The sequence below is a fragment of the Pithys albifrons genome, chromosome 6, assembly GCF_047495875.1.
Source record: "Pithys albifrons albifrons isolate INPA30051 chromosome 6, PitAlb_v1, whole genome shotgun sequence".
Taxonomy (NCBI): domain Eukaryota; kingdom Metazoa; phylum Chordata; class Aves; order Passeriformes; family Thamnophilidae; genus Pithys; species Pithys albifrons.
In genome coordinates this window covers 18,679,401-18,699,764 of record NC_092463.1, presented here as the reverse complement: position 1 = coordinate 18,699,764, position 20,364 = coordinate 18,679,401, and the positions used below count along the sequence as shown (strand labels likewise).

The following is a 20,364-nucleotide window of genomic DNA, read 5'->3' as shown; positions in this document are numbered from 1 at the left end:
CTAGATAATTTCAACTGGCCCTCTGACTGAGCCATTCTAGGGTTCTCAGGGACAAATGTAGATGTCTTTAATGGAGGTTTCCATTGCACAACTGACCAAATACTATGCTCTCAAGTCATCTGGAGGAGTTTTCAAAACTTTGTGGGCACGATGAGCATATCCTTAAATGTCGTACTGCTTTGCTCTCTTTTACTCCTTTGCACCTGAGACCAGAATAATGGCTATGCAACTACATGTCTGCTGTATTGAACATACATTCCATCTGAAAAGAAAAAAACAAGATAAATGACTAAGCAATACTTCACTTAAAATAGACCTTTTTCAAAGTTCAGCTAAAGGAGAACAGATTCAGGAGTACAGTCTCTGCAGCAGCCCACCAAGGTCTATGGTGTTTTCGGACTGCTACAGCCAGAACTCAAGTTGCTGCATCCAGTGACCCACAAGGAGTCATCTTTGGTTCCTCAGGCCAGATGCACAAATGCCCATTTAGCACTGTATTACTTGTGGTAGCAGGCATTTCACATCCACTGTGAGAGATCAGATTCCCAGCTGTAGGTGCCTGCTGATGATCAACCCAACAGCCAAACTCCCCGCATTAATGGAGATGCGCAGCAGATGCACCAGGCCTCAAGTAGCACAGATGCCTTCAGAAATCATGAACAGCATTGCCCTTCTGGCATAGGAAAACTCAGCAAAATCTCTCCATTTTTAAGGAGAGAACACTGAAATTTGTATCACAATTTCATATCTAGTTTCCGAGGGAAGGCTGACCTCTCATTCCATAACCGCAAACCTATTGATGTGTTCTGTGTATTTTGTAGTACTGATAGAGGTGAAACAACCTGGATTGCTTCACTTGCTTTTTTTCCTTCCTTTGAGAAGCTAAAGATCACAGCTAACTGGGTACCAAAGACAGCCAATGGAGTAAACTACATATGAGCATCCTCTTTAGAAAATCAGGTCCTTTCAGCTCTTTTGTAAACTAACAAACCACTGAGAAATTACTAATCATTACCTCTTCTTGTGTCTTCTTGGACAGGACTCTTAACCAGTCTCCAATCATACTCAGGACAGCAGCAAAGTAGGCAAGGCCAACAAGGATCCAGAACCACACTAAGGGTTTATACCACTCTCGGTAATGTATGTCAGCATTTCCTCCTGAAATAAGCATATGCTTAAGCTTAAAAATCATCGGATGCCAAAATTATGACAAAATATCAGCAATTCTGATAAATGCCTGAAGGTATTTAACTCTTGCCAGCATCACTGTAGTTCTGATAATAGACGACAAGCCTGTCAGATGGAAGGAACAGTCTGTTCTTAATTTAAAACTCTTCAAAATTACTTGTCATTCTACTTCTATGTGACCTGCCAGAGCACCTAATAAACACTTTTCTTTGTATCACTTGTACTCTGAAGCTATGTGCAGAAGAAAGAAATGCGGCTTTGTCTTCCCTTCCAAATCAGGATATCTGACAGGAAGTTAATCATGCATCAGCCCTGATAATAAGGATATACAGTCTGCTTGGATATCATTCAGAGGGGTGCATTCTCTGGCCACTGACTTAGGAGCAGATATGGATCAAAGCAAGCAACAAATACCCTGAGTTCTTCATGAAAATCTCAGGATGAGCTGGTAAAACAAAAATGTGAGACATTTGGCAATTTTAATGGACTACAAAGAGCCTAAAATAAGTGCAATAGCAGCTAGACTGCTGCCTACTGCAGAATAAAATAAACTCTTCCAAAAGACAGCAGCCACAACATCACTTTTGAGACTCACTCCTATCACAGTCCTATGTGTGCTGCAAGAATTAGAGCCAGTGATAAGGCACAGTCCTGAGTGGAAGACAGTGAGCAGCAAAGAGACAGCCGAGCTCAGTGAGCATCACTGTATCCCTCAGTGCAGGTGAACAATCACCACGTTGGTAGTACTTGTGTAAATCTGTATGAAGAGCAAACCTACCAGGAGACTCAGGCAGAGGACTACATATTTCCTGGACTCCAAACTTGGTTAGACAAGAACTACATGCCTACTGATAACTCTGTATGACTGCAGAGAGATTTTAGGATTTTCCCTATTAAAATCACCAGACAACACAGTTCAGCATTTCACCCTTTCCTTTTTGCAATCCGAGACATTTCTATGACTATTTAATTTTATCCAAACTCAGTATGAGTCTAGGTATGGTGTTTGAACATCCCCATGGAAGGTCAGACATTTGAGAATTGGCAGGGACACAAATACTGGGTTTGATGTTAAGCTCTCCCCATAGACTGCATGAATCACACTCTTCTTTCCAGTCTTGAAGAGTGTGAAACAATGGGAGGGGGTGACTGCTGTTGCCATGGTACAATAAGCCTCTTCTGATCATACGTGTCCCTGAGGAAGCTTACTAGGGAACAGATTGCCTGGGTCTATCTTACAGTGATCAGGTGACTGAGAAAGCATGAGACCACTTTTTTCAGCCTATCAGATACTCTGTATTTTCAGGCTTCATCTACAATTGTATTTCCAACAGTAGTACAAAAATGTACCAGTTTTCCGAGAGCTGGGAAATGTTCTAGGTGGAATAAACCAGCATAGCTTCATTGATGCTGTTTTACCCATTACAATCCAGTCTTTTTGATTAGACTTTGACAGTACAAAGATACTGAGAGATTAAAGTGACAGAAAATAAAAGCAACAGAAAATTTCTCTTAAAGCCAGAAATAAAACCCAGGTCTCCTGGTGATCACCTGCCTTAAACTCTTGTCATGGAATTGCCTCTGAAGTTTTATTATTCAGGGTCTTCCATTTGATTTTTGAAAAATCCATCTTGTTAGCAGACTCCCAGCTGTGGACTATATTCTCCTAATCATGTTGTATATAGGACAATGTAATATTCAGAGCTTTTTTTACTATTCTGTTATTAAAGAAACCAATATGAATTGTGAGATTATTAAGAAAAATATTGTGATATGATTCAGAGAAATACTGTGGATTATTTTTATTTCACACCATGATACCCCAGAGAATTTCAGTGAGCTTCTCTACACATTTAAGTGGTAAAAATGGACCAAGCTCTTACAATCACTTCTGTAATTGAATGCTCATAAAACATTTCTTTTCATATCTGGGTCTTTCTTTGTTCTGTGCCTTTTTTTCCCTCAATAATTCATGTCATTTATACCACTGTGTTACAACAAAAGGAGGATTGCAGACTTGTCTGCAGTTCTTCAACAAAGAAAACTTTATATATCCCCATAGTTTTATTTGATGTTTTAAACTCATTCATGCTTCATTGACTTATAGAAAGTTAGAAAACTGTATCATATTATGACTATTTGTAACATAAGTGCCTTAATGTCTTTAATTAGGACCACTAACAGGTATGAGGAGTAGAGGTCATGCACTGTTGGGAAAAAATCCACTTATTTTAACTACCTTTTCATTAGCAAAGCATTTTTGTGAAAAGAAAATATCTCTCATCTCTCCAGCCAGCTATCTTGACTCCCTCTTTGTAAATTGATAAGGGTGGATATTTATAGTTCCTGCTGGTACTGCATTAATCTTGGAGTGTATCCTCCAAGCACTAAGATGCATACCCCATTAGTCCTACTCTTCCACATGAGTTTTCCTTAACAGGGCAACTGCAATGTCAAAATTTCTGCCAAGGTTAGACAACAAAATGTAGTTTTATGAATGTTGTAGCTGCTCTAGTAGCAGCCCACCACTGCAACCTGAGATTTTTACAGCCCTATGGCTTAGTCCTACTTTGTAAAAGCTTCCTCCATTCATCATTTGGGCTACTTGCTTCTGCAGTCAGCCTCAGACTGAGCCCTAATGGAATAATTGAAATATTGAATTCAATGGGAAAGTAATTTGACTCGTGCATAATTCATTGCATGATAAAGGATAATCAGGACTTTCCAGTCTCCTGTTATCTACACTGCTGAAGGCTTGCAATCTGCAAATAGCAAGGCAGCTGGATCTTAAATCAACCTGGTGTCCTACTGCACAGTAACCCCAACAGAAACACCGGGCATCATTTGATTGGAGTATAACACATTGTGCAAAGCCTCCTCTCAAAAGCAGAAAACAAATTCTAAGAGCCAAATCCCTCATGCACATCATCTGGGCTCGAAGCTGCTCACCTGCTACAAAGTCACCGAAGCCAATGGTAGTCAGAGTAACAACCACAAAGTAGATGGACTCCAATGCTGTCCATCCCTCAATGTGTTTGAAGGCGAATGCAGGAATGGTCACAAAGACAATGCAGCCTGCCAGGATGAAGAGGATAGTAGAGATCACCCGGATCTTTGTTTGACTCACTTGTTTTTTCTAGGAAAAGGAAATAACAAAACAAAAATTTTGAGTGGATTTCTGGGTCTGTATACCTTGTGAATGGCAGACTGATCATGCTGTATCACCTGGTGCATCTCTTTCTGTCTTTTGTGAACTTGTTAGGTGGGAATACAACCCTCTCTCCCTGTTAGTGAGAGCCCTGACAAGGTAATAGTGAACCTCTATGCCCGGCCCCAGAATATCGTGATTTTCATTTTCCATGGACTAGGCAGTGACTAACCTACCAGAAATACCACCTAGAAAAACATTCCTGAGCTTCAGAAAGGCATCAGTACACTCCAGTTCAGATTCAGTGTGTAAGAAAAAGTACACATTCCCACCACCATACATGTATGTGTACACCCACACAGCCACGCCAGGACCAAGCATTCAACAAGCAAGACCAAGACTAAAATGAAAAGAAACCCTTTTTCCTTTCTAAAAGGCTGAGATTTTATGTAGAAATAATTCATGCTTTGGGTTTTCTAGACTCAGGATTTCCAACTTTCATTCACAAATATGAAGGTTAAATCTCCTTTTCAAAAATAGAAAACTGTATTATTGGTTTACTCCAGAAATAAAGGATTTGTGTCAAATACCAAACAGGCTGAGATAAAATTACCTAGGTAAATCCACATTGGAAAGCTCTTGAACAAAGAGGATGTGTGTTACTGGCTACTATAAACTGAATAAAAATTTAAGCAGGGTAATTGCAATATTTTACACTCCTAAATCACATAAACTCTCAATGTATTTAATATAAACTTAGATTGTGTTTCCATTAATATTGATACAAGCTGGATTAGTACAATTGACTCTGGCAGATTTATTTCAGATTTTCTCTGCTGTAAATAAACTCAACATTCAATAAAGTTTCACGGGAAACCTGGAAATTACTAGAAATCTGACTGTGGATTAATTACAGTGGCAGTGTAAATTCTCTGTTTATCCGGGAAAAGCAATGCGGAATTCACTGTAAGTCACATATATCCAAATTAGTTTTTCAAATCAAAAATCTCCCTTAATCCAGAAATGAGATCTCATTTCAAATTAGGGCATTGCCTAGACAGGAAATAAGATCTCAGAAGTTATCTTTGCAATATACAGAAGGGATATTGCCTGAACTGGTTAATCTCTAACCAGCTTGTACTGCACTTCCACTAAAACATGAACATTTCTTTTAGAAGTGCAATGTCAGACCCTTATTAGAATCAGGTAGCAGCATAAAAATGCCATGTTTCACAGATACTTTTAGTTCTGAGACTGCTTAAGATGATCTCTACATTGAATTGTGTGTGTGTGTGTGTGTGTGTGTGTGTGTGTGTGTGTGTGTGTGTGTGTGTATTGTTTTCTGTGTCTGAATGAACAGAAATAGCTAACCAGGATTTGTAATATAATGCCCTAAATAAGAATGATTAAATGCAAGACATGGGAAAAAATGCCACTGAAGTACCAAGGGTAAAAACAACACAAGAGTATAAAACTTGACTTAACTTGTCATTTCCTCTTTTTCTGAAGAGTCATTTGGAGCAATTTCCTAAAATACTAATGGATGATCTAGCTTCTTTAAGAGATATAGACACACATTCACAGTGGCAGAATTTCAGGCTTACTGTATATGTGGTAAAGGGAAAACAACTGATTCCACAGATATAACATGATGTCTTAGACTGGCACCCTGGATGGTGATTTAACCAAATTGTTGTTTATTTACTACTTTGGCCAAGGTGACTTGTCTACTGCTACTTCAGTTTCCTGGTATGTAAAAAGAAAAGTCAAACATCTTGCTACAGTGGTAACATTGAAATGCATTTCAGTATGTGTCAGGATTATCTTACCTCATGAGAGAAACAGGAATGAAAAAAAATGGCCTGCAAATCAGTACCAAATGTTCAGAACATACCCTTATTCATGAGTGATAAATTCACCCAAAGGTTATTGGGTTTTTTAAGTAAAAATGGTAACAATGTTAATGAGAGGATCTGTAAAAAGGCCTGACATAGTTATTGTACACCTCTGTCACTGGCACAAAAGCAGAGCAGCTGAGGATCCTTTTTGTTTTTACTCTTTCACTGGTACAAATGAAGTCAGAAAGCAATGGTGAGTCAGGCACAGCATTTCTAGAGCTACTGGAAAGAGAAAAAAAAGTAGGACTCAGAGGAAGAATTACTTAATGGACAAAAACACATGAAATGCAGAATAAAAGTGAAAAGGGAGGTCTTTTTACAGTCAGACATGCATTCAGAGGATATTCACAGTAGAGTCTAACTACTAAAGATAAAAACATGCTAAGTCATAAATGTAATTACTAATGGGGTATGTACATTGCAATAATGACACATTACAAAAATGTAAGCTGCTGCAGTGTTACAGCAAGTCATTATTAAAATAAATTAAAAAATCACTATACTATCTATATAACACTAAAGGTTGAAAAGTCCGAAGAGGTTCATAGAAATTTCTCTTTTAAACAGTATTTTCAGTCTGGAGCCAAACACTGATGAGTAGCTAAGCAAATTCTTCCAGTCTAGCACATCCTTTGAATCCATTTTGTGCCATAAATACAGAATTTTCTATAGGTGTCAAAAAGAAATAGTAAAAGAGACCTTTCTCCAGGAAAAAGAGTTAATCTCACAGCTATTTAAATTGAATGAAGACACTTTAAAAAGAAATGTCTTCTACTTTTTTTTTCTAAGTTTGTTTACCGCCAAGTTCTCTCTACATTGATGAAGCAGGTTATTTGTAAGAACTTCATCAAATATAAATAAATTAGTGCCTGCTAATGACAGCAATTTAAATCCATCTAGAGCTAATCTGAAAAACATTAAAGAAGGAATCTAGGAATCTAAGAACTGAGAGTTTCTTTTGATATAACTACCCACAAGGGAACATTTCCATTTTTTCAATGAAGGTGCTGATTTTACTCTTAAGGGTGGCAAAGTGCTAAACTGGCAGCATCACAGATATCACCTTGCTCCTGTTAATTCAAACAATGTACTGTCAGCCTCTGCCAAGAGAGGTGAGGACAGACATGAAAACACTTTTATCAGTGGAATTTATCTTTTCCATCAATAATCTTGATGTTGTTTTTCCCTTATTTTCTATTACATAGTGGGTTTGGTCCTATACAGTAACTTCAGGAGTTAAAATAAGTATCTTTTCTTCTTTCTCTTTTTCTCTCTCTCTGCTGCAATCAAAGACAATGAACTGGATTATTTTATGTCTCCTGTACTTTTCAGGTGAATTAAGTCAGGTGCAATTTTTCTGACCTGAGGGTTGACAACAGAAGGACCAAATGACCTTTTCAAATTCACAGAATGAGACCACAGGGATAATATATATTCCTCTGAAAAGGGAGGAGGAGACATTAAGTATGTGATGAAACAATGCTACAGTCATTTATCAGACTAGATTAAATGCTAAATATGTGAAACATATATATTTCCATGAACAGTATATTTCAAATATGCTTATTCCAGGATTCTGTAGTGTCACCTCTCATTTCACAGAAATTCTCCCAGTATACAGCACTACTCAACCAAAAATAGTGCTGGAACATTTGCTACTTCACAGTGAGCTCAGGTGGTTTCTCCATCTTCCAAACATTTTTTTTTCTGAATTCCTGACAAATATCCCTAAGACTTCAGGCAAGTTGGTTACATCTTTGGCTAGGTGTCCAATGTCATATTTTTAGAGATAGTATGAAGTGCCTGCATAGAACATGCTTTCCTAATCTCTCCACAAGGTTCTGCATTTTGGAGCAGAGAAAACACATTTCTTTAATATTTCTTTTTTTCCCTTCACCTAATCTTAACCCTTTCACATGCTGCCAATTATTCTTGCAATAGATTGCTTCTGCCTATGAACTAATTAAGGAGCTTGTCTTCTAAATCACCCTCTCCAGAAAAAAATATTTTAACAAAAGGAAATGCAGCCTTTGTACTCAAACCATAAATCAGAATAAAACATAAATTGGTTCATAGACGTTAGATATGTCCTCAGTCATGATGCTCATTAAACTAGTGCAGACAGTGCAGATAGTCATAGGCTCACACTGCTTGCCTTTCACCTCAGCCAAACACAGGACAGTCCTGGCCTAGAGCCTGGCATGTACCTTGGTAAGGTGTGCTGCCCTTCTCAACAGGCTGTAGGGAAAGTCTGCTACAGAACCAGGCTCACAGAGCTCCTGGTGATCAGCAGGATGGTAACATCAACCCCTTTGCTGCCTATACCAGCTGCAGTGGATTTCATCCTGTGTCCTAACTTCTTCACATTCAAAGTGAGACTGAAACTAAATTTAAATATCACTGAGTTGGACATAACTTCAAAGAAAAATACAACAATCTTTTGTTCTCTGTTCTCAGAACAGTGCTGGTTCCAGACCCACCCAGTGGACCCACCACTGGACACTAATGAGCCACTCAGAAGAGATGATGGCACCTCTGGGAAACTGTATTTCAGAAAGGGAAGAAATGCTGGACTGGAATAGAATGAAGGAGTACAGATGAGAATGAGGGAATAACAAGGTCAGGAGATTGGGAGCTGCTCCATGACAGTGCAGGTATTTCCCTGGAGGGTCTGCAGTCCAGGAAGGACCACTGAAGGACCAGAGAAAAAGGGTTAAGAAGCAGAAAGAAACCACTGTGCCCTGACCGCAACTCCTGTGCCACCACTTGGTGCTGCACTGGAGGGACAGAGCATGACCCACAGCTACAACATGGGAGGAGGAGAAGTATCTGAAGTGGAGCTAAACTTGAAAAATGGGGAGGAAACACATTTTGAATGTTTGTGAGGGGTTTTTTTTCCAAATACTCAACTCTGTAATTAAATATTTATGCTCATTGTCAATAAATTACGCTACATTCTACAAGTCAAGTCTGTTTTGCCTGTGACAGTACTAGGTAAGTGATTTCTTTGTCTTTATTTTGACCCATGAGTTTTCTCCCTATTGTTCTTCCCATGTTCTCCCAATCCCACTGTGGGTAGGAGAGTGAGCAAGTGGCTGTGTGGGTACTTGCTGCCAGCCAGGGCCTACTCACCACATCAGTGAAGAAGACAACCCTTTGAAAGCACAGCAGCAGAATTATAAAATATGTTAAAATACAGACGACATTTCAGACACCTCCAGGGGTTATGAACAGTGGTTTGGACCATTCCACTAGAGATGGGCTTCCCTTACGCTCCAACCAGCTCTCTCGGTGCCTCAGTGTTATTTTAGTTCTCAGGTGTCATAAATAATGCTGCTATTGCTGCACAAAAAGGTGTAGAATCCATCCTGTTTCTTAACTCTAGTCAGTAGGGGAGACAGATATAAAAAGCTGTAAGCACTCACATTTGTTACTAAGCTCAGCATACAATCCTGAACTCATACAGGGCAGAGGTCAGAGTAAAGAAGGATTTTTTTAATTTTTTTTTTACATTGCTGCTTTTCTACAGCCAAACAGAAAATGCAACAAGCCTCTCACAAAGCAGCAACTATCTCTAATGTCAATTTTATAATCTCTAGGCATGGATCTTGCTGCAGTCATAATGTGAGCAAGCACAGTGTCATGAAAATACAGAAACACTGGCTCAGAAATTTTTCTAGTCCTGATGTACTCCTTTCCAATCTTCTTCCTCTCTCTATAAAGCACACAGGGCTTCCTCACATGCATCAGCTAATTTCTGCATGTTTCTTATTATGCTACCAAAGAAACAAAAATAATAATAATGATCCAACCCCCCTGTTATGGCTGATCTGCATTCAGCCCAAGCAAAAAAAAAAAAAGGTTAAGAAGAGGAATACATGTATATATATGTTTTTCTCAGACATGGGAGCAGACAGAGAACAATAGGGATTCATGGCATAGAGTGAAGCAATTTTGCAGAGCCTGAATTTGTAATGTGTTGCTCCTTCCTTCCCTCCTTCAACTCCCATGGGAGTTACACCTATATTTCCCACTCCCAGAGAGTGCAAGAATGAGTTAAAATAATCACTCCACTTCACTTCCCTGTACCTGAATGGATTTTACCTTGCCATTCCTGGTAACCCTAATTTTGATCAGTGTTGAATCAATGCTTTCACCTTTCTTATAAGTAGAATTCAGAGGAAAAATAAGATTAGTTATGCTGCCGGAAAGAAAAGTGCCAAACATCAGCAAGACTAGATTTATGAGTATATGCTGAGTATCTGATTAAGAAATGCACTGAGACAGAGAAAGACAATTAGTGTAGCTTGATCAATGAGAGATTTAGTTATCTATAGCATGACATGGACATTTTCAAAGACTTAGCAAGTAGAAGAAAACTGAACCTCATGTTAGGAATAATTCCTCTTAGCAGGGTGGAGAAATTCAATATTCATTTTTTTAGCTTTGTTTGGGCTTTCATTTTTTGTTCTGTTTGGGTTTCTGTTTGCTTGGGTTTTGTTTTCCTTTCTTCCTTTGTAATGGAATAAAGCATTCCAATTCCTTCATACTGTTGAGTTTTCAGGACATTTCCCTAATGAGTAGGAATGTAACATCAGCATTCATGAAGCTGGAGTGGATACTTTTTGGGACTCGATATTGAAAGCTTAAACAGTGACCTTTTAAAACAGGGAGTAGATCTTCAGCCTAGGCTTGAATCTGTTTCTAGACTGCAGCTTTCAGTTTCTGCTTAGCTTGGAGTAACTGGCTAGGCAGCCTTCCTGTGCCCTTCTCAGGAGCAATCGCACACATCATTCTCTGCAAGAAATTCTTGCAAAAGCCTACAAAGCATATTGTGTATTTGCCATTATATTTCTTACAGCTATTAACACTATAAACATTGCAATACTGCAGTCTTTCTAGACATAAACACTATTTGTGACTAGCCAAGTAACCAAAGAGCATTCTCTCAGGTAACTAGCCCACAGGGAGTGACTTTTACTCTAGGTGAGATACAGATTCCAGAAGAGTGAAAGGAAAGTAAGAGGACTAAGGCAGAGTGCTCCCCCTGGGCAAAAATGTGGAGAGTGGAAAATGTCTCACCCCTGGAAGTGTCCATCCATGTCACAACTCTCCCCCTGCTCCTCCCTGCCACTGCTTACCTGCAAAGGAGGGCAAGAAGCACCTTCAAAAGGAACAGTAGGATGAAGGGTGCATTGAATACTCATGTCTCAAAATGATTCTTATTGTCACAATGACACATGTATGTGCCAAGGGAAAATACAAATATGTCAATTACATTAGAGTGGTTTGTACAATAGCTTAACAATCCTGAAAGGTGAAGGTTGAATATGTAAGGCAACATAACACTAAATTTGCCACCTCCATGCCACATGTTCATAACACTGAAGTGAAAAAGTAGCACAGTCCTCCTGCCTAGAATGAGGCACCATGTACAGGTACCCTCATGAAGTAATTGTAATGTATTGCCTTTCAAGATCTATCACCCCCCTCACACTCAGCCTCTGATGCTTCTCCCAGGGCTGTCCACACAAGTTTTGGAGGATATGCCAAACAACATTAACTAGGGGAAATCAACAGTCCCTGAATTTTGTGTTGCAGTTGCATTTCTGTCTTGCTTTTCCTTTACTCCCTATGTTGGAAACTTAAACAATCTTGTTCCTTGGAATATAAATCAGGTTTTCAGAGATGGCAACAACGTCATTAAAAACCTGGCACATAGGATTTTGTACTTCAGCACTGCACTGTCAGGAACACAAAGAACTTTCCACAGAAATATGACCAAAACTTAAGGCAATAAGAAAAGGAGGTTATTCACTATCAATGCTTAGAAAAGTGTTTAAGTTTCAGGCTGATGCTTGGAAAGTTCATATGGCATAAATCAGTAGCTTCAATTGGAGCATCTTATTTGCTTACTTGCTTTTCCCAAATATGCTGGAAGAATTGATTCATCTAGAAATCGAGTGCTTGTGATCTGCATATATAGTGAATCTGATGGCCCTGTACCTACCCATTTTGGGGGGAATCAGACTTGCATGCAGGTAAGAACAAACTAGGAGCCAGGTTCTGCCCCAGATTATTGAAGATGGGTCATACAAGAATAATCAGTAGCTGAGAAGATAGGGCTTGTGTGGAGGAAGCTTTGGTTTACATCTCTGACCTGGTTGATGTTTATTTTCTTGTACCAAACAGTATTACTCCAGTAGAACAGATGGCATAGACTAGTCAGTGCATGGTGTTTGGGATACCTCCTCGTATCCCAGGCAGCATCACTCTGCCAGTGCCTCCCTTTCCTAAGATGGCACATGAAAAGTTCCAGTTTTTACAAAGCACCACTTTGCAATTAAATACTTCCATCCCTACCTAGTCACAAATGAATAGCTGTTTTCTGGGTTAGTTACGCACTGAAATAGTGGCAACATTTTGGATAGCGAGATGAGTGGTGGCATGTGTCCAGCTCCTCTCCTGAAATGTTCTGTCAATACTGTGGGGGTAGTGTGTATTTGATAAGAGCAGATCTCTTCCTCACTTTATGGAGTTCAAATTGTTCTTAAAATTCCCACAGAATGCATGGGCTGATCACAGCAATAGCTAAATGTGGATTCTTCTGCTCTAATCTGTGCTGCTAATTAAGGGAGGTTTGGTGTGGGGCTCTGCACAGGTCATGTCAGAGGCAGCAGAAGTGCACTAGCACAACTCCTCTGGGAGGAATCCTCCTTTCATCTTTCCAGCTGTGCCGGGGGATGCCAGAGGCAAGCTGTCCCTTGTGTGGTACAGGCTCCATGCTCACAGATACACTGTTGGATAGAGCAAGAGACCTGTAAAGGAAATTCCTCAGGTGAAAAGACTGCTGAGCCAACAGAGAAATCTTCCTCTGCTCCACACCTCCCAGTGTATGCACACTGCTTCTTACCAAGCTTCAAAAGTGGTCCTAACCCCAATGCAAGATCAGGTTGCCTTCAAATCCCACCCACCTCTACAGACAATGACAAAGTTGCAAGGATTTCAGGAACTCTTGTCTACCCTGACACCAGCCACACAACATCTCTAAGAGGGAACTGGATACAGACAGAAGCAAAATGCTGAGGCATGTGAAAGTGGAAGCTTGATGCAGACACATGAAAAGCTTCTTTCTGTCCTTTCTACAAGAAACTGCATTGTCCCATATTGCCCTTGAGGACAAATAATACAGGTAGCTATCTTAGCTATCTTAGAGACTCCACTACAAGGGCCATGAGGGAGACCTAGCCCATATTTCCGCTTCTTTTCAAAACAACATGCCTTTTACGAGAAACTTGTCACAAGCTTTTTGGAAATTCAGTTTTTCATATCACTGGATCATTGATACACCCTCAGTGACTACTGAGCTAGCTCCAGAAGATTTGTCAGACACACCACTCAATATTTTATTATGTTTTTCAGTGTCTTTTTAGCCTATGTTTGTTTATTTTAGTTTATTTTCCTAAATTTTATGTCCTCTCTTTAAGGTTGCTTTATGCCCACTAACATTCTGAATTAGATTCATTAAGGAGACAGTTATAAAGTAAGAAACAGCAGTTACACATTGACCTAAATTTTATTCAGTGGTCAGAATTAAATCAAGAGCTGGTACTCTGTGGTTTGTCTGATTAGGTCCAAATGGTTATAAAGCCTAACAATGTCAACACAGTTGTTAATAAATTATATAATTACTAAAATTATAATGATCATTATATTCTTCATATGTAAAATGTTATGTAAATAATAATCTAAAGTGAAACAACCAAAGGGCTATATTTTATGTGAAATATTATATCATCTTTCATCTGTGAGTCTTAAAACACTTTGAGTATGTAGTATGCTTTAGCACGGAGGCTGGACTAGATGAGGTCCTTTCCAATCCCAACTATTCTGTAATTCTCTGATTACTTTAATTATAAACTACCATGCTGATAGTTTATTGGTCTTGTCCATGTCACTCAAAAAGCCAATACTCAGTGGACGATTAATCAAAGAGTTTCTGACTCTCAATTCATATCATGATTTCAAGATTGTTTCTCTTGGGCAGAAGCAGGCTGCAAGATTCAGAGATTCCACTGAAGTGAAGCAGGTATAAAAAAAAATTAGGCAAAAAAGAAATTAGGATCATGCTAGTTCTGCTTTTGCAGGACTAACCTGAAACATTTCTCAATAACCTTATTTTTATTTAATGAAAATACAGGCCTTTTTCCAGTGCTCCCCAGACAGGCATGTAGATGCTTACTCATCCATAATCACTAGTGACCTTTTTCCACATTTAGCATGAGAGATACTACTTATGGCTGGTCTGGGACACTCCACAGTCATTTAATCAAAATGGAAATTGCTCAAACTCCAGTCTAATACTTAATTACTTCCTTTCAGAAACAGTTACAACTAATTTTCTCTCATCTGTGGGAACGTTTTAGAAATAGATGCCTGTTAAAGTAACCAGCTTGGACAGCTTCTCATCCTCTCAGTCCCTGGAAAGACTTACCTTCTGTTATGCCACCTCCAAGGGAAGCATCACAAAGGTTTCTTCTATACATTCTACCTCAAAAGGGAGAATCCTCAAAGTGAACCATTGGCAAATTACCAAAAGAGAATTTCCAAGTCTGTGACACTGCTTGTGAAAGAACTGCTTACAATGATACAGACTCTAAAACTGAGGGTATTGGCAACATAAAGGGAAATTACATTTGAGAAAGTCCATACAAAAATTTAGAGTAGGGTATATCCACGATAGGAAGGAAGATAAAGACAATTTCAGTCATTTACATTGCAGCAGTTTTTGTCATAGAGCTGCAGATCTCTCCCAACACATTTGTCCTCTTGCAGTGAAGGCGTATCACTCAACCAGCTCTCATCTCAAGTTCACATTCACACCAGCAACCCTACTTTTCAAGTCTTCTAGGCTTTATTAGTGATGCAATCGGGACCTATTCTGCATTCCTCTTCCTCCAGAAATTACACTGCCACTACCTTCTCCCTGTTTTCAGTGAATAGACATACATGTCAAAAGCAACCTGTGGTGTTTTGAAGGCTGTTTTAAAACCATTCCTTGTAAGGAACCTACCTTAAAAGATATTTTCCCCAGAGATACCCTCAATAAGGAAATTCAGAGACAGATCTATAACCCCTGCATCACTAACTAGAGAATTCTTTTTTTCTCCACTTACTACAGAGTCCCTTAAGGACATTAACCATCATCTCAACTAGACACGTAAATATTTCACAGTGCCCAACATGTAAAAAGGGCTGGAGGTAATAGCAACAGAATTAAGAGCAAACTATACAACACCAGCAAAAATCTGACAGTGAACGTACTCTGAAAACTTTTTCCACCCTTGCAATACCCTTCCCAAAGATGGTTCCAAGTTGGTCTCCAATCCCAGCCAGCAAGAAGCCAAACAGTGGAATCCCAAAGATGGCATACAAGATGCAGAAAACCTTGCCTCCAACGGTGCTTGGGGCCATCTTCCCATACCCTGAGGAGAAAAACAACTGTCAGGCTCTCAGAACTTATACACACTTTTTAGAAAAAAATTAATAGGATTTTAAAAACTGTTCTTCCTGCAGGCATACCTGTAATTCCTATTTATAGACTTTCCATGGCATGGTGTCATTTTCCAGGCAAGCTACCTCCTGTTATTCCTTTCTTTTTGCAGCCTCAGTTACCCATATTTTCTATAGATTCAGCCCATCTAAAATTCTTGTTAGATTAATTAATCTAGCTTGAAATCATGGCACAAAAATGCCTCCATACTGGCTTAGTGCCTGCATGCTGCTGCTCGTCTTGGCCTGTGCCAATGGTTTCCTGATGGGAGCGTGATTCACCTGGAAAGGGGAATTCTCAGTGGTTAGCTCATAATTTTATAAGCCTCTCATCACACTGACTTGTTATGCTGCAGCCTCCAAACTGTACCAACACTATGCAAATCTGCCCTTAAACTATTCAGTGGACCATTATGACTCCAGTAGCCATGGTATTTCTGTTAAAATGTTAAGGACAAACAAACCCAAGAATTGTGACAGTAGTATTTGTACCTTTGTATTTAAGATCAGCTCTCTTTATTGAAATGTTGCAGGTATTTAGATTCTAACTATACACAATTACTTGAATATTAAAAACTATTATACAATCACAAATCACTGATGAAATAAAGCATCCAGAGAAGTGGAGATCTAAGAAAGTGTCAGGTTCTCATCCTGTTAGTTTGGGGACACTGGCACTGGATATCCCTCTGTCATGGGATGGTGAAGGAACTATGCCAACACACAACAGTGCATGTCCCATAACCAACTGTCCTTTTTATAGCTCCATCCATGATCCCAGATTTCTCTTAAAAGTCAAAAAAATCCAGACTCCACAGGCCACTGGACTGTAGTTGACCAGCTAGTCTGCTGAATTTATGCCTAACAGGAGCCCTAATAGGCTTCTGATGGGTAAACTAAAATAATTTTCGTGCCCTGAGAAAATACACAGATTTTATGCAGCCTATAAAATCTCATTCATGAAGAATTTAAAACAAATATGGGCAAAAATCCAAGGACTTTTCAATACATTATTTAAATAGCAGATGCCAATGAATATACCTAAATAAACTAAATGCCTACATAGTGATATTTATTTTAATGATTAATTTAAAAGCTTGTCACTTGGGTCTATTGAGTAAACAAATAATATGAGACAGCTTTCCTAGGTTTGAATCAGAATTGTTTTCTTTCTTGCCACACGCAGGTTCAATGCCACCATTAAAAATATGTGGTAATGTAGCTTAATACATCCAGGAACACCGTGAGGCTCCATACAATCACTCTTTGCCCCTCACTCTGACAACAAAGAAAAGACAGAGCCAAAGGCACAGTCCACTGTTTTAGATGATCACCACAGCAAGCCTTCTAATTGCCACAGGATTTTTTTATTGTATTACCTGCATAAAAACCCTTCAGAATTCAGTCAAGATTCTCACACTTTAATGGAGGGTTATGTGATTGTCAGGTTCTTTTTCTGTACTGTCATCACTTTCTGCATCACAGCTGTAATGCAGAGAATTGCTTTATCCCATATTTAAAACAGAATGATACACAAAGGCAATGCAAATAAAAAGCAACAATTTGCCAATTATTTCCAAATAATCAGATGTCTTGATCTCTAACTATGACAGCACTGAAATCAAGCTTAATATTATAAAACTACTGTATAATTATTAGTGGATTAACTTTATCATAAATGTTATTGGTTTATTTTCTTTTTCTTTCAGATAATTCTCTGAAATCCCAGCTCTTGTAGAACACTCTTCAAGAGAGGAACTGGCTCACAGAGGAGAGAGCAAAAACCTTAGGATATCTAAGCCTAAAATTCAGAGATCAAGAGACTAAATACATTGGACACAATGCATGGGGAGACAGATGGTAAGGATATGAATAATCTTAGTAAAATTTGTGGTTAAAAAAAGTGAAAGGAGCAGTTCAGTATACCCCTTCATTTAATACAGCAAAATGTGTCAATAATTCAAAGCCATGAATTCTAGAAAGAAAAAGAAAAAGGTGGATTTTTTTTTTTTTACCCAGTGTATAATCTGTGGAATTCCTTCGAATTATTAATAGGAAAGCTAGTAGGGATTTTAAAAAGGATGTAACACTTATGGGAATATATATCCTGTTGCAGGAGTAGGGTATAAGAGGAATTGCTGATATCAAAGCATACACCAAAATTAGCTGATGTACTTAGGAAGAAAGTGTCCCTTATAGGCAAATTCTTCTGTAATATTAAAATCCAAATTTCCAACAACCTTAGAATAGTTATTTCATTGGATACTGCTTCATGATCTTTTTAGTGAAAATTGAGACTGTCTACAAGAACAGGGTTATAAGGCATAAATCAGTGTTACCTGTTTTCAGCTCAGCTTTGCTATTAGAATAGAAAATTGTGTAAATGGCTTGTTGACACTTCCCTAGAGACCCAATCCCCTTGGCACATACCAGAGGTGTGCCTTCTGCAAACTGAGAAATACAGTTCAGCTTTATTTCTCTGTGTTCTAACTTCCTCAAATTTATTTCATTATCCAGGTCCCAGTGTGACTATGTATTTTAAAAAGTAAACATACCTATAGTTGTGATGACTGTTCCAGCAAAGAAAAAGGCACCTCCAAGGTCCCAGTGACTACTGGTGTTAGAGGAAGGTCCTACTGGACTGACTCCTGCATTGTCAGCATCAACAGCATGCTGCAAAGAGACAACAAATCAGCCTGAGGCATGTGCCTCACTGTATCCTATGTAAGTTGGTATAGGCTACAAAGGGAAATTTCTAGAACCATGGAAACTGCTTAGATTTAAACTTTTTAATATCTGCTCAAAGTATAGTAGCATCTTCTGTACACAAAAGTTGAATACACAGCTGAACTGAAGACCCATTAAGGTGGAAGAAAGATATATAAACAAATGAGAAAAGATGCAAAGCAGTTGAGAAGTAGAGGACCAACAACACAAATTGATCCATAAATACTATTCTTGAAGCAAGTACTGCCAAAGGAAAAATTCCCTAATGGGAATTGCTGGTGCTAAAAGCAGCTAAAAGGGTGGTAAATACAAATAACGTTTGTGAAGTCAACTTAAGCTAGTCAGCCAAGGATTTTAATTTCCAAACAATTAATAATTGATTAATTAATGTATATTTTATGCTAACTAAAGAAAAAGTATGGTGTATATATATATATATATATATATATATATATATATATATATATATCCCATTTGAAATTAACAAATAAGATAGTATGGAGACATCATGAAACAACTTTGTGATCAGTTCAAACTTCCCAGTTGCCACACTGGACATGATCCACAGGCCCACAAATGCAGCATGAGACAGAGATTCCCATCCAGTGCTTGAATGAATGACAACCTGAGTAGAACTTGAAGCAGCTATACTGCTTCTCAGTCCCTGTCCTGTGTCTCACATAGAACTGAATCAAACCAGACAGACATACCAGCCTGCTGAATGTTTGCTTGGGAATTTCTAAAAATGCACCATATTGTATCATGGGGACATACACATTTATTTTTCATTGCAGTTTCACAGTTCAGAGGAAGGTAGAGCTAAATGCATAAGCCTCCAAAGCACAGAAATAAATCTCGCATCAGCATCTGGCATATTCACCTGCATTGATCTAAGTTCACTTTTGAGATGCCCTTTGGTGCATATTCTCTACTTGCTTGTAGATCTCATGCAAGGTATTGTCCATCAGAGAGAAATTCAGACTTTACCTTCAAACAACAGCTAAAATTACTGCCTTTCTCCTTCACAAATGTTCCCAACTAAGTTTAACTTCCATAAAACCACTGCAAAGGAACAAGCTTCTCTCTCTCTCTGCCTCAACATTTCCAGCTCTTTATCTTTCTCCCATTCTGCTCCAACCACACTCCATGTTGCTGTTACCATGCTACTCACACTACTGCCAGATCTTCTCCTTCTCTCTCACTCTGGTATCTGCTCCTCCTCCAAATTATTGTCACCAGTCTTTAGCGTGGGTAGTTTCAGTGTTATTGCTGGGCTCAACAGGAGAAGCAAAGTGCTACCTCTTATGTCCTCTCTTTGACTTGATTCAACACAGAATCCTGACCTATCAATACAGGTTTGTTTTGACTTTTCTTATTACATTTCTTTAACCACTTCTTTTTTCCTTCTGACTTATGATCTATGAATTGTCATTGTGATTTTCTATTTCTAAGTCCATATGCAGTGCAAGGTTAATCATTCTATTTTACCGTTGCTCTACTTCTCACACATTCATGTCTATGATTTTTCTCTCGATCGTCTTTATAACCCTGCATTCTCTTGTAGTTTTAGCACTGACTTTTAAATATATCCATCTAACACCACTTTTCTCCCTAGCCTTCATGATTCACTTCTCTCTTCATCAATCTCTCCCCTCCAATGGTTAATTTCACACATTTTTTTCTTTTCTTCCTCTTCCATTTTGCACTTTTCCTTACTCCTTTTTTTGCCTGTATTTCCAGCTGACTTCATGGCCACAAACATTCCTCTGCTTTTTTAGCTTGGGCTAGGTTCAGTTAATCTGATTCCAGTTTTACATTACCCCATACAAAGAGAAAAGAGTAGGAGAAGAA

At 38.7% G+C, this 20,364-nt stretch overlaps 1 protein-coding gene across 2 annotated transcripts in view; it reads right to left on the bottom strand.

The window, feature by feature from the left end:
* KCNK10 (potassium two pore domain channel subfamily K member 10) overlaps positions 1 to 20,364 on the bottom strand; it is an 86,315-nt gene that overhangs the window by 30,823 nt on the left and 35,128 nt on the right. For both annotated transcript variants that reach the window (XR_011698009.1, XM_071557706.1), the window contains 4 exons: positions 18,342 to 18,459; positions 15,559 to 15,719; positions 4,138 to 4,324; positions 1,016 to 1,158 (listed from right to left, as the gene is read on the bottom strand). Coding sequence is in view for 1 of the 2 variants with exons in the window: in XM_071557706.1 (XP_071413807.1) it covers positions 1,016 to 1,158; positions 4,138 to 4,324; positions 15,559 to 15,719; positions 18,342 to 18,459 (609 nt within the window). In the remaining variant the exon portion in view is untranslated. The remainder of the gene's footprint in view (positions 1 to 1,015; positions 1,159 to 4,137; positions 4,325 to 15,558; positions 15,720 to 18,341; positions 18,460 to 20,364) is intronic.